Consider the following 14,560-nt stretch of genomic DNA (forward strand, 5'->3'; position numbering starts at 1 on the left):
ATTAACTCAAAACACCCCACTCACATTCACCATATTCATTATCTTTAGTATTTAGAAGGACAAAGTTGTGTAAACTCAATAATCTTGAGTTTTGTCTAAAAGTCAATTAAACATTATAGTATTATTCTGACTACTCCAGGACAATAGGTACTGGTATGACACAATTCTGCTTTTCATATCTTTTAAAAACATGTTTTCAACCTTCACATTAATTTTTCCAATGACACTGGCTGAGCAGCACACTGTATTTAATAGTTGGAAACAGAGACAGAAGCCTTGAGATCTATAGTCTCATGGTTGAAATGAGACATGCACAGTGATAGTCACAGAACAGGTACTACAAGAAAATCACAATTATGTGACTTGGGGGGAAAAAAAGAATTTATTCTGCCTGGTATATGGGGAAAGGCTTCCCAAAAGTGATTCTCCAAGTAGAAAACAGTATCCTAGTACAACAATGGACATGTCCAAAGTGGCCCACTGGGGATGGATGTGACTGGAAGGAGCAAGTATGGGCCAGAGATGCTGCTGAATACCAAGGTCAAATACAAAAATTCCTTAGCCAGGGAATGAGCCTTCCTTTTCAACAGCCTTCTCTTGAAGTTTCTGATGCATAATTTTTCTTTTGTAAAGACTTATTTTTCATTTTTTTTTTTTTTTTGACAGGCAGAGTGGGCAGTAAGAGAGAGAGACAGAGAGAAAGGTCTTCCTTTTGCCGTTGGTTCACTCTCCAATGGCCGCCGCAGCTGGCGCGCTGCGGCTGGCGTACCACGCTGATCCAATGGCAGGAGCCAGGTGCTTCTCCTGGTCTCCCATGGGGTGCAGGACCCAAGCACGTGGGCCATCCTCCACTGCACTCCCGGGCCACAGCAGAGAGCTGGCCTGGAAAAGGGGCAACCGGGACAGAATCTGGCGCCCCGAACGGGACTAGAACCCGGTATGCCGGCGCTGCCAGGCGGAGGATTAGCCTAGTGAGCCGCGGCACCGGTGTGTAAAGACTTATTTTTTAAAAAAATGAATTTGAAAAGTAGTGTGATGGAGAGGTAAAGACAGAAAGATTCAATGTGCTAATTTACTTCCTAAACTGCTGCAAAGGCCAGGCTGGACCAGTGTGAAGCCAGGAGCCCAGAACTCCATCTGGGTCTCCCATGTAGGTGACAGTGGCCCAAGAATGCGGGCCATCAATTGCTGCTTAACCTGGATCAGAAGCAGAGCAGCTGGAATTCATGAGTGCTAATGTACAGTATTGATGCCAACTCGAGCAGCAGCTTAACCTACTGTGCCACACCGATACCTCTTAATTTTTATCAAATCAGAGTAGCCAAATTATGAGGAAAGTTATGTTGTTACCAACACATCCCCAATTAATGAGTAATTAATTCAAGAAAGCTATCTACTAGGAGCTGTTGAAGGAGTAAGTCCTGTTCCCATTAAAGAACTTCTAGAAACTTTACATTAGGCTTCAAAGCCTAAACAGGAACGGTAATTTACTTTTGCCTACCAGCTGCCTCACCAGCTGAGGTAACAGCTTGAGAGAAAATAAGAAACATGAGAGGCCTGAAAAAAATAATGGTTGACGCTCCAAGTTTTTGTGCCTATTAGACCGCTCATTAGAACCATTGTTTCCCCTTACATCGTTCTCTGTGATGGTGATGGGAAGTCCACGCAGTATGATGGTCTTGCTTTCTCTTTCATCACTGATGTCATGCCTGTAGTCATGCTCGCCATAGTCACCATCAGAATGGTAGCCATCTTCAGATCGGTCGCTGTTCCTTCTTTCACGCTCCCTCTAATTTACAATAAACAAAATAACATCAAAACCATTTTGCATCCTCTCATCTAAGCCATCCACTCCTAGAATTTACATTTAAAAAGGGATTTATCTATTTACTTGAAAGGCTGGGGGCAGGGGAGACAAAAAATCTTCCATCTGCTGGTTTACCCCCCAAATGGCCACAATGGCTGGGCCTGGGCCAACCAAAGCTAGGAGCCTGAATCTCCATCCAGGTCTCCCACATGTGTCGCAGTCAGATCAGTGCAGCTCTGGCCATTGTGGCCATTTGGGGATTGAACCAGAGGATGGAAGACTTTCTCTCTCTCTCTCCGCCTTTCAAATAAAGATTATCCAAGCATTCCATGTTAACTGTTCTCTGCAGTGTTTTCTAAAAACACTAACAATTGTTTAGTTCAGGAAAAATGGTTTAATAGCTTATCAGACAGTACAACATACAACGAAATGCATAATATGAAATTGCTTATTATAATATGAAAGATTACATACATAGAAATACCAGAGAGAAAGTGCAAAATTACAAGGCAGCAAATCACTTTTAAACAAAACTACGTATACATATGCAAAGAAGGGTGAAAAGGTGATTGCAACTGAAACACACAACCTGAGGCACAGTACTTGCTATTGTGATTCTACTATTTCATTTTTACAATGGGAATAGCACCTACATCATAGTGCTGTTGTGAGATCTAAATGATTGTGAAATCATGGGGAGTCCTATGTAAACCTTACCTTTTATTTCCATCACTGAAAGGCTCAGTTTGTTTTTAGGGGTTTTATTTATTATTCTAAAAAATGATTTATTTATTTCAAAGTCAGAGTTACAGAGAAAGAAGAAGTTAGAGAGATCTTCCACATGCAGCTATACTCCACCGATGGCTACAACATCCAGGGCTGGGCCAGGTTGTAGCCATGAGCTTCACCTGGGTCTCCCACATGGGTGGCAGGGGCTTAAGTACTCTGGCCATCTTCTGCTGTTTTTCCTAGGGTATTAGCAAGGAGCTGGATGGGAAGTAGAGCAGCCAGGACACAAACCGGCACCCATATGAAATACTGGCATCACGGGCGGTGGCTTTACCCCCTGTCACAATGCCAGCACAGTCTTTGGAGGGTTTAGTCAACTCAGAAAGTTTTCAGAATAACTATTTGGCTGTTGTTACTCAAGGAGAGATTTCAACATTTAGTATACTCATTTTGAGGATTTTGTACATACAAATCATAATTCTAACAAGTACATAACAGTTGCTGGTCACTCACCTCTGGACTGTCATAGTCCCGGTAGTCATCATATCTATCACCCCTCCGATCATCACTAGATCTTTTGTAATCTGAGTCCCTCCGCCTGCTTCTGGATTCACGCTCATCACGATCATCTCTGTCTATGATGGAACCGTACCTTCCACTTCGCTCTGTTCTACTCACTCTGCCAGGGAAAATAATTTTAATATAAATAAACCTGTACATTTAGAAAATATGGTTAAAAGTCCATACCACACAGATCAGTTTGTAACGTATGTCCACCAAATAGTTCAATGTAACCCTTAAAATGCTACCAAACTCCAGTTTACAAAGATAACTACTGAGAAAATACCTATATCCCTAAATGTAGTTAATTTTTAAGAACTTATGCTAAACAGAAAATACAGCTACTGAATGTTTGGGTTAAATATTTTGGAAAAAGTGCCATGTTCTCAAAGTTTATTCTTCCACTTTTTCAAGCTTATGGTCTACACATTACTTTTTTCATGCTCTTTGGGTCTTAGTGACCAAAGAGAGGAAGAAAGGAATTACTTGAATTTCGCCTAGTTTTCAAAGGAGAGCACAGCACACTCTGGCTTATTACTCTCAAGGGTATCATACCGACCAGAAAACGGACCAACAACCTGGATAAGCTAAGTTAGTCTTTTTTTGTTAGCCTGTCAATCAAGCACTTTGTTAGACATTACTGGATAGTTAACCAAGATTATCACCATCAAATATCATTATTTCCTATAAGGTAAGATCTGGCTTATTTTTGGTTACTGGTCAGAACCAGGCTCCATGGGAAAATTTAGTGACCTGAGGCTTAAACCCACCTGACAACAGATTTAAAAAAGGTTTACAAGGGCCTCATTCAGAGTGTACAAATCCAAAGACACGAGTAATCTAAGACTTCATGACATTAAGTATGGGACTAAGAGACTCTAAAAAGTAGGGTAAATGTTTAAAAAGTTACTTGGCACCACAGACTGCTGCCACAGCATTATGATGATGACATCATGTGACACAATGAAGTCCCAGTGGGCTGTCAATTTGCTCTATTACAGGGAATGGTCTCAATCCTAAGAAGGCTGGTGACTGAATAAGTAAAAGGTTATGTGTTTAAATCAAATGGCCTGAAAAGGAGTATCCATTGTTGACACAGCAGACACATTCTCTCAATTCTTCACTAATTTTTTGGTTCTTTCTTTCTTCATGTAACAGATGGTCCCAAGCCTATCAGTTATAATCCTGGATCATCTCACTATTAAGGGGACAATACCAAGAACTGGCAATCCATTAACTGCTCAGCACCGCCAGGCACTATGTGTCTGCATAGGCTGTTATCCACACTAGAAACCCTTAGTGACCCATTCCACCTGCCCTGCTTTTTAAGTAAGAAAGTAATTCTTACTTAGCCTTCATCTTAGCAATTAGTTTCTTCAGAAAGCTTTCCAGGCTGTATTCAAGAAAAAAACATGCTTCTGATAAGTTTAACAGCACCCTCAACTTTTATCACAGCTTAGTTTGCACAGTACTTTAATTTTTTCACTAGATTGCAGTCTGTCACAGTAGGGGCATAAAGGTTCTCATTAGCAATGCTTCCCACAAAACAGACATTCAAGTATTTGTGCCATAAGCAATTTTGAGCAAACAGTGCAGTTCCCACTAAAAGGCTGAGCTCAAAGGCAATACTGTAATAACTTACCGTTTGTCTGAACCCATTGTTCCACTGAAGATCTAGAACACACCTCCAAAACGTTTGTCTTATTTCTGCTAGGAGACAAAAGAGATTGGTTGCTGCAAATCTCAGAGATCACTTAAGTCAGCCTCTCTATAAACTGATACTACTGGCTGAGTTTCATCAAACCTTTATCAAATCATTAACAGTGATTATCTAGAGTGAGAACAACTGTCAAAGCCAAAAAGCAAGTCAACATGTTAACAATGAGCACAGCGGGAAGATTACGCATTTTTAAAAATAATTCATATTCAATAACAAACCCACATACGGAAGTAAGCAGAAGACAACTTCCCTGCTCTTGCTTTAGGATTACAAAGCAAAAAGGGCAGAGCTGCAATCAGCTCCGCGAGTTCAGAATCAAAGCAACTCCAATGGGGACTGACCGTTAAAATATTGATCCCGGTGACTGTATCAATATAAGGAGCAATGCGAAATTCAAAACTTTTCCATTGGAACCTCTTGAGAAGCCTGAACAAATGCTGAGTTTTGAAATCTACTACATTTATAATGCAACCGCTGATCAAAATATTTCAACCAGACAACAGCAAACCTCGACACGATTTAACTCTTCGGTAACAACCATGCCTTGGGCCGAGCAGCGAGCAGCAGCTCCCGCTAGACGCGGTTATGAGACACCACACAGCTGGGCCGTGTTCGAGAAACCGGTTAGTTACAGCTGTCCCCAGTACCTAGCCTAGAGCAGGCACTCGACAAAAATGTGAATTGAGTGAAAAGGATCATGAGGGGAAAACAAGTCCCGGAGCAGAATCGCTGCTATGGCCCCTTGTCTCCCAGACGGTGCCTTCACCCACCTCCTCCGGGTGCTGCGGCCGAGATGGCGGCGACACGGCCTGCGCGACCCGACTCGGGCGTCCGGCCTTCCCTACCTACACACGCCCCTCCTGCCTCCCAAGAAGTTCCCAGGCTGCAGATCAGTCACCACCGAAAAGCCTTTCGGAGAGGGAAATTCAGTCGCAGAAGCCGGGCGATGGCCGCTGGTCCGAGGCGCTCCGGAAGAGCGCCCGAGAGTCAGGCGACGGCTCCACCGCTCCGTTCGGTTGGGGACTCGTAGACACGCCCCAGCAAGGGGCAAACTCACAGCCCAAAAGTAGCGAGCCAACGTTCAAGCAGGGAGGTGGCCTTTGGAAGCTGAGAGACCCGGCGGCGAGAAGGGGCGCGGCCCTACAACGCCTAGAACAGTTTGGCCCCTTGAGAGGACCGGCTGGGACCGATCGGCTACCTCCTGGAGCTGACAGGAAAGCTCAGGGGCCGGCCCCAACGGCAAGAACCGCCGGTCGTTAAGGATGGCCGTCGCACTTACCCCCAGGAGGGACCGAAGCCGCAGCAGCAGCTGTGCTGCGCCCCAGAACCTCCGACAGGATTCGGCCGCTCCACAAAATGGCGCCTCCGCCGACAGCCGTCTCCTACCCACAATACCTCGCGCCTGTCCCCTCCCCCTGCCTCCCGCCTCTGCGGAGCCGCCCAATCCGCGAGGGCGCCTAACTGCGCGAGGCCTGCCGGGAAGTGTGGTCGCCGGGGCAGCCTGTCAATACGCCCAGTTATTTTCTTGCGTATTTCTCTTTTTTTTTCTAAATTACGACAGAGTTGCCAATCTGCCTTTGAGGACCCGGATTAGAACTTTCAGGGCTCCTCTCAACCAGGCGTAGTAATTGTTCGCCTTTGTTAGGCGCTCTTTGCCTTCACCGGCACAAAACGTTTAATCTGGCTTCAAGAGAAGGAATATTAGCTGATTACTTCACTAGACGTTACGTTAGATTATGGTGCTAGATGCTTTACAAACTCTATAATCTAAGGGTATTTTTAATAGAAAAATTGTATTTAATAAATATAAATTTCAGAAGTACAATTTTTGGATTATGGCGGTTCTTCCCCCCATACCCAGCCTCCCTATGGGTAGTTATTAAACTCAAATTGCAGATAGGGAAATTGCGGTTTATGACAACGGAGAGAATTCTTGTAGTCAGGTCTTCAGGATGTCACTGCATGGATATTCTCTAAAGTAGGGGCCAAGGAAAGTCACTTTCCGGGCTCAACCGACGATGGATTGGCATCTCAAAGTTAACACAGCCAAATTCCTCCTCATCTCCTCCACTGCCTTCTTTAGCTAATAAATGGCAACAGCCTCCTTTCCAGTTATTCAGGATAAAAAACCTTGGAGTCATTTGATTTCTCTCATTTTCTTGCACCCATTATATCAGCAGATCTTGTTAGCTAAACCTTCAAAGTACATCTGGAATCTGACCATTTGAAGCTGTCTCTACTGTTTGTCCTAGTCTAGGCCAGTCCTGTCCTTATTTCAGAGACAGTAGGTCATACAAAGCTAACAATAGTGGCTGAGCTGGGAATTGAACTAATTTAAGAGTCTCTGCCCTCAATCACTAGAATGTAAACAAAGGGCAGGGGCTTTTCTTCAGTTCACTACCATATTACCAGTGCCTGGAACATGGTGCAAACTCGGTAAATATTTGTTGAATGAACAAACCAATCCATCACCAAAACTAAAGTAGAACATTTGTGGCAAAGCAAAGATGCTTGGAAAAGTCAAAGGAATATTTTGGACTCTGGCCAGTGAGGTGGTGGTATTCCTAAGTATCCAGTTGGCATGGCTTGTCCTCGTGTTTTTAGATAGATTTTAGTGGAGCTGATTTTTCAGGTCATTTTTCAGTGCAGGCTGAAAAAACCGTATAAAGGCAGAGAAAAGTATTAGTTATGAAAAACAGCACCTGTCCTACTACTCTTCTCTCACTAGATAAGAAATCTATTAAGAGTACATAGAAGAGCCGGCACCGTGGCTCACTAGGCTAATCCTCTGCCTGCGGCGCCGGCACACTGGGTTCTAGTCCCGGTCGGGGCGCCGGATTCTGTCCCGGTTGCCCCTTTTCCAGGCCAGCTCTCTGCTGTGGCCAGGGAGTGCAGTGGAGGATGGCCCAAGTACTTGGGCCCTACACCCGAATGGGAGACCAGGAGAGGCACCTGGCTTCTGCCTTCGGATCAGCGTGGTGCACCGGCTGCAGTGGCCATTGGAGGGTGAACCAACGGCAAAAGCAAGACCTTTCTCTTGGTCTCTCTCAGCATCCACTCTGCCTGTTTAAAAAAAAAAAAAAAAAAGTACATAGAAGGAGTTTCAGTATCCCAGAAAAAAAAAAACTTTTTTCTGGAAAAGTCCTCAAACATGTTCTAACTATATAGCTTACCATAAATTTCTATATTAAGGGGATTAAGTGACACTGAAAATTTAGATAAAAACATGATGGTAGAAGTTGGCATTGTGGTGCAGTGAGTGGCCTGCGATACCAGAACCCCGTATGAGTGCTGGTTTTGATTCCTGGCCTCTTCACTTTGGATCCCTCTCCCTGTTAATGCTCCTGGGAAGGCAGAACATGCACCAAATGCTTGAGTACCTGCCAGTCAAATGGGAGACCCTCATGGAGTTCTAGGCTCCTGGCTTTGGTATGGCATAGCCCTGGCCATTGAGGCTCTCTGGGGAGTGAACCAGAGAAGAAGATCTCTTTCCCTATCACTTTCTTTTCAATCAACAGATTTTTAAAAAATAAAAAATAAAAACATGTCTGGAAAAAGAAATCCCTGGATTTGGACTTAGGAGTAATTTTCTCCCTTTCTTTTCTATATAAAACCCCCAATATGTATTTTTTCAATGTTTCAACTTTTTCATTTGTATGTCTGAGCCTTCATTGAGTGTACAGTTTATAATGGAGCATGTAGAATTTTCATTATCAGGAAAAAAGTACATGTAAATGATTCCACAGTGACATTCAGATAATGTATTTGCCTAAGAAACTTAAATATTAAACACAGATGAGGTCAATGCAAGCCCTTCAACAGATGATACAGATGCCAAGAATCCAGAATCTGCTAGAATCAATGGTCACCAGCAGCTCTACTAGAATCAGTGGTCACCAAAGCAGTTCAACAGCAATTTTGAACAACCCTTGGAGTGCTTCCTGGGCTGAGCTTGTCACCTGTGAGAAAAGCTATGTGGCTATTCATATATGACACAAAATCATTCTTAAGCTTGAATGCTGTCCCTAGAAAAGATATTCATTTCATCTGCATTTAAGTGCCATACTAAAAATTGTCTCTGGTAGCTGACTTTCTTTGTGGATACTGCCCTGTAGAACTCCAGAACCATGCCCTCAAAAGCCTGTCTCGGGGGGTGGGGGGTGGCACTGTGGTGCAGCAAGTTAAAGCTGCAGTGCTGATATCCCATATGGTCACTGGTTCTAGTCCGGACTGCTCCTCTTCTGATCCAGCTCTCTGCTATGGCCTAGGAAAGCAGTAGAAGATGGCCCAAGTCCTTGGGCCCCTGCACTCATGTGAGAGACCCAGAAAAAGCTCCTGGTTCCTGACTTCAGATCAGCTGAGCTCTGGCCATTGTGAACAAGCAGATGGAAGACCTCTCTCTCTTTCTCTACTTCTTCAAATAAATAAAAATAAATCTTAAAAAAAAAAAAGCCTCACAGTTGATGTAACAAAAACGAAGACAGCAAAGTAATTTGTTGTCATTTTAAAGAAAACTACATATATTCAATAAAGAGTAGTCCTTTGTCTTTCACACTTTTTGGATATTAAAAAAAAAAATCTCCAATTTAATGAAATGATGAACTTGGGTCTTGAGCATGGGTGCATGGGGCCTGAGGACCTGAGCCATCTTCTGCTTCTTTCCCAAGTAGATTACCAGGGAGCTAGATGGGAAACAGAGCAGCCAGGACTCCAACCAGCACCTATAAATGGAATGTCGCTGTTACAGACAGTGGCTTAATCCACCATGCCACATCTCTAGCTCCTCAGCATTATTTTTAATTTACTGAGTGCCTTCTTTGTTAGGCCATGTGGCAGGTCCTAAGCATATGGGAGTAAAGAAAATTACCCAGGGAGACGGGGAAGAAGCTCCTGGCTCCTGGCTTTGGAGCAGTACAGCTCTGACTGTTGCGGCCATCTGGGGAGTGAACCAGCAGATGGAAGATCACTCTCTCTCTCTGCCTCTCTGTAACTCTGCCTTTCAAATAAATAAATACATCTTTTAAAAAAATTACCCAGAGTCCCTGTTCTGGAATTCTGATTAAAGGCCTCTGAGAACTTCCTAAGGATATCACAGAGTGACATTTTCCACACCCACTTCTACTCTCATCAGTACCAAAGTACTGCTTTTAAGGTGTACTGAAAAGTTTAGATCTTAAGAGTATTTCAGAGGCTGATACTGTGGCATAGCAGATAAAGCTGCCACCTGCAGTACTGGCATCCTCATATGGGCACCAGTTCACGTCCTGGCTGCTCCACTTCTGATCCAGCTCTCTGCTATGGCCTGGGAAAGCAGTAGAAGATGGCACAAGTCCTTGGGCCTCTATACCTGCCTGGGAGACCCAGAAGCAGCTCCTGGGTTTGGACTGGCCCAGCTCTCGCCATTGTGGCCATTTGAGGAATAAACCAGCAGATGAAAGACCTCTCTCTCTGCCTCTTTCTAATTCTGCCTTTCAAATAAATAAATAAATCTTTTTTTTTTTTTTTTTGACAGGCACAGTGGACAGTGAGAGAGAGAGAGAGAGAGAGAGAAAGGTCTTCCTTTGCTGTTGGTTCACCCTCCAGTGGCCGGCACACTGCGCTGATCCAAAGGCAGGAGCCAGGTGCTTCTTCTGGTCTCCCATGGGGTGCAGGGCCCAAGCACTTGGGCCATTCTCCACTACACTCCCTGGCCACAGTAGAGAGCTGGCCTGGAAGAGGAGCAACCGGGACAGAATCCGGCGCCCCGACTAGGTGCTGCAAGGCAGAGGATTAGCCTACTGAGCCGTGGCACCGGCCGTCAAATAAAAGAGGGTACTTCAAAAAGTTCATGGAAAATGAAATTAGAAGTTTGCTTTGGTGCAAAAAGTTTGGAAATGCATGCATAATTTTTTCTGAATACACATTGCCATGCAATTTTCTGAAGACACTTCATATTTCCAAAAGCTAAATTTCCTTTAAATGGTAAAACCAAACTATGAAAAAAAACTGTTTGAAAACTAGGCAATGGGTCAAACTTGTCTCTGAGATATGAGCCTGAACATGTCTTTAGGGATGATGTTACTGCCACCAAACAAGAATCAAGTCCAAATCATTCCATCCCAACAACTGACAGTACTTCTCCCTTGAGGTTCTTATCACATTAGTAATTGATCGATGTCCATTTTTCTCAGTGGACTGAGTCCCACGGCACAGAGACCAAAAATGGTCTTGCTGTAAGAACCAGTGACAAATACATTAAGCTCTCAAATTATTCACAGACCAACAACTTAGTAACTAGATGGTGCTTCTGCTGGAAAACCAGTAACTGGGGTTAGCAATTTTAACAGTTGGGGCTAGCACTGTGGTACAGATTAAGCTGCCACCTACAATGCCAGCATCCCATACAAGTTTTGATTCATGCCCTGGCTGCTCTGCTTCCAATGCAGCTTCCTGCCAACGCACCTGGGAGAACAGTGGAGGATGGCTCAAGTACCTGGACCCCTGACACCCATGTGGGAGACTTGTATAGAGTTTTGGGCTCCTGACTTTGGCCTGGCCCAATCCAGGCTGTTGTGGCCATTTGGGGAGTGAGCCAGCAGATGAAAGATCTCTCTTTTTCTGTCTCTCCCTCTTTCTAACTCTTCCTTTTAAACAAATAAAATTTTGAAAACAAAAACCATTTCAATAGTTAAGAATTTGACATGCCCCATACCCAGTTCACTCCAGCTCCAGTGGGGTGACAAAGGATTAGAAGGAAAACCTGGTCTGGCCAATTCAATATAAAAGTGGATCAGTTTCCAAAAAGGTTTCTGACCTATTCAGACAGAAAGTAATGAGATGCACTACAGATACACCTGCAAGACCACAGATTAGACAAGAAGGTCTCTTTGAGTGTACCTGTCTGAAATTCAAAGATTCAAACGGTCCATTTTGTAGTATTAGGTCAGAGAAACCACATCTCTCAATTCCTAAGCTAGTGTGCTCCTGATTTTGGAGGGGTAAACAGACTTAAAATTAAAAGAAAGGAATTATATCTGGGCAAAGCAAGGTGAACAATTTAAATTCACATTTATCATTCCTGTTTCTGGTAATGCTTTCTCCTTAGTATATGAACCCCTTTACATCTCCTGCTCCTCACTGTCTACCCTTTCCCCCACTTTTTGTTTGTGAACAGAGTACAGTTTGGCCCTCCTTGTTCCTACCTTATGCATTCAGACAATGCCCTTGGATTGAGGGTTGGCAAACAACAATCTACAGGCTTGTGTCCTGTGATTGTCACTTCATTGAATTAAAGCCTCAGAACTAAATAGTTACAATAGAGATCATGTGACCTGTAAAGCCTAAAATATGGAATCTGTTTCTTTACAAGAGTGGATAGATTCCTGCCTCACACCATGAAGTTGCTGTTTTAAATACCTAGCTCTCTCCCTATGAATCATTCTTCTCCTGACATATCTGCAAAGTGCAATTTAGTGTAACATGTAACCTAGAGGAATTATTTTTGAAAGTTGTAATACAGTATACAGTCCTTTTAATTTTTTGGAGCAATCTTTATGAAATGATTGGAAAATTGAGAAAGATTTGAAAGAGGGCATATAACTCTTTGGGGAGTTTTAGCTATGGAGGGAGAGCTGGGGCAGTGGCTATAAAGGAATGGTAATACTTATTGTGCCAACCACAAAGTGTGAAGAATCAAGCACCCAGCGGGCACTCTGAGTTGCCACACTGTCGCTCCCCTGACGGCAACAGCGGGGAAGTCAGAAGAGTACTTTTCAGGTCTAACAAGTTGTAAACCAACGTATGGAAATATGTTCTACCTTAACAGTTACCGAAAAATCATAAACAAATAATGAGATGCTATTTTATCTGATTTCATTTGAAAGATAAGTTTATATTTAAATTAACAAATTTTAAGTTTAAATAAATTTTAAAACATGACAGTATTCACATAAGCTACAGTTCAAAGGTCCCTGTGATACACCTACTCACACTGACAGCAGAAAGTACTCCAGGGCTCACTGCAGTATGAGTTACCATTTTAATATCAGCTTATATGGACCCATATCAAGATAATACCAAGATATTCTTTTCCTCCTACAATTAGCCATCCCTCACCATATTTGGGAGAAAAATTTAACAAAATATAATCACATTGAAAAAAAGTTTATTTAAAAAAGTTCTAGCAGCAAGAACAGTAACAAAACAAAAGGAGAGACGGACAAACGAAACAAGGAAGTTGTGTCCTGTGGACTTGTCTCCATTCTTAATCAAGTTCTTTATACCGAGCAAACATGACCCTCCGAACAGCGTCTCGGTAAGTCTCGTTGGACTGTCTCTTGCTGGTTCTTCCTGGGGCCCCAACTCCAGTTCCTTTCATCCGGCCTTCAGTCTGCTAAACAAAGACAAATAGTATAGTGGCCCCTATGAATTAATTAGCTTCTGGGATGGTCTTTGCCCATAGCATTTCTGGACAGGAAGGAATCTTCATTAGTGAACAAATACCCAAGATGGATGAGGGTGGTGATGCCATGGCTGCAGAACACAGGTTTCAATATCAGACACGTGAGAAGCTCTGTAGGGCTGAGCATTTTTAGAGGGGCAGCCAAGTCCATAAAATGGGCAATGTTTCTTTTTATCACCTTTGCTAAAGGCTCTTCCTGAAATATGAGAGGCAAAGTCCTTCATGGGAACCCGGACTAACTTCATGCTCCCCAAATTCTAGCCATCAAAGACCTCCACCAACAGTCACTCTTGGAGACACCCTTATACCTTTTATTGTCAGTTCCTTAGTTCTTTTAACCAAATGATTCTTCCATCTCAAACTACCTGATTCCTACATGGTTCTACTGCTTATTCTTGTTTAAGAGTACAACGAACTCCATTCCAACTTTTCCCTCTCTTTCTCAACTCCAACCAAACCACAAAGGGCCCAGCATGCCAAACTATAACCCAGTGATCAAAACTGATGATTTCCTGAGGTCTTATGTCCTACAACAGCAGTGGAGAGACCCATCTAAAAGGCAAGAATGCTATTCTAGGCCAAACAGCAAAATAAAATTACATATATTCGATTCAGGTCACCCTCAACAAAACAGAAACATTTCACCTCCTCTGATGAAGCCAATCCAGGATGGCCATGTCCCAGGCCTGTCCCTTTCCTCCAGCCAGTGGCCTGTTGGGCACAGCCTCCTTTGCTGCTAGTGTCACTCTCTTCTTTATCAACAGGTTTACGATCACTGCAAGAGAAGCAGACATTCAGACACCATCACATTCAAGGTGACTTACATGTGAGCTTCATAAAAAACTCTATACTCTTGTTTCAAATATGCCTCCTATGAAGCATATTAAACAATACCTCTGAGCGCCTGCTGTGCACCAAGATTTGCCCTGAGTTTCAAGTTATGGCCAAAACTTGGTCTGTTCATGGGGAAAGATGTAAGAATTATGCCAAAAGATTTGTAACAGAACACTGAAAAGCTCAACCACGATGTGGCAATATTGGGTACCTGTTAAAGAAATATAATAGATATACAATCTTCAAAGGGGCACCAGAAAATATGACAGGAAATCTAACAGGAAGGTATATCTGAATTGGGTCTTGACACATAAGAAGTTAGAAAATTATAGAAAGAAAGGAAGACACAAGCCAGGAGAAGTCAAAGAACATCATTTGTTCAGGAGAGCAATGGTAGGAATTTACAAAGGTAACATTACCTGGGAACAGATGTAAAAAGCCTTAAACATTCAGTTAAACCTGGTTCCTG

General features: G+C 43.2%; 2 protein-coding genes across 40 annotated transcripts in view; both read right to left on the reverse strand.

Annotated features, from left to right (window-relative positions):
• The window catches only part of RBM5 (RNA binding motif protein 5), a 31,046-nt gene extending 24,839 nt beyond the window's left edge, over positions 1-6,207 (reverse strand). For 3 of the 11 annotated variants that reach the window (XR_016214806.1, XM_089306235.1, XM_008260673.5), the window contains exons 1-4: positions 6,097-6,207; positions 4,740-4,804; positions 3,050-3,215; positions 1,634-1,789 (exon numbers count right to left, since the gene is read on the reverse strand). Coding sequence is in view for 4 of the 11 variants with exons in the window: in XM_008260673.5 (XP_008258895.1) it covers positions 1,634-1,789; positions 3,050-3,215; positions 4,740-4,756 (339 nt within the window). In the remaining 7 variants the exon portion in view is untranslated. Of the gene's footprint in view, positions 1-1,633; positions 1,790-3,049; positions 3,216-4,739; positions 4,808-5,587 lie in introns of all 11 variants that reach the window. The other 8 variants (XR_016214807.1, XM_089306236.1, XM_008260674.5 and 5 more) reach the window with 3 other exon arrangements.
• A 6,736-nt stretch (positions 6,208-12,943) lies between these two features.
• Positions 12,944-14,560, reverse strand: part of RBM6 (RNA binding motif protein 6) — a 116,168-nt gene continuing 114,551 nt past the window's right edge. For 18 of the 29 annotated variants that reach the window (XM_089306230.1, XM_089306222.1, XM_089306225.1 and 15 more), the window contains 2 exons: positions 13,903-14,032; positions 12,944-13,188 (listed from right to left, as the gene is read on the reverse strand). In XM_089306230.1, coding sequence (XP_089162356.1) covers positions 13,060-13,188; positions 13,903-14,032 — 259 coding nt within the window. In that variant the 3' untranslated portion in view covers positions 12,944-13,059. The remainder of the gene's footprint in view (positions 13,189-13,902; positions 14,033-14,560) is intronic. The other 11 variants (XM_089306234.1, XM_089306228.1, XM_070050797.2 and 8 more) reach the window with 1 other exon arrangement.

The sequence above is a fragment of the Oryctolagus cuniculus genome, chromosome 10 (assembly GCF_051225735.1).
Source record: "Oryctolagus cuniculus isolate XC-2025 breed Fujian yellow rabbit chromosome 10, ASM5122573v1, whole genome shotgun sequence".
NCBI lineage: Eukaryota > Metazoa > Chordata > Mammalia > Lagomorpha > Leporidae > Oryctolagus > Oryctolagus cuniculus.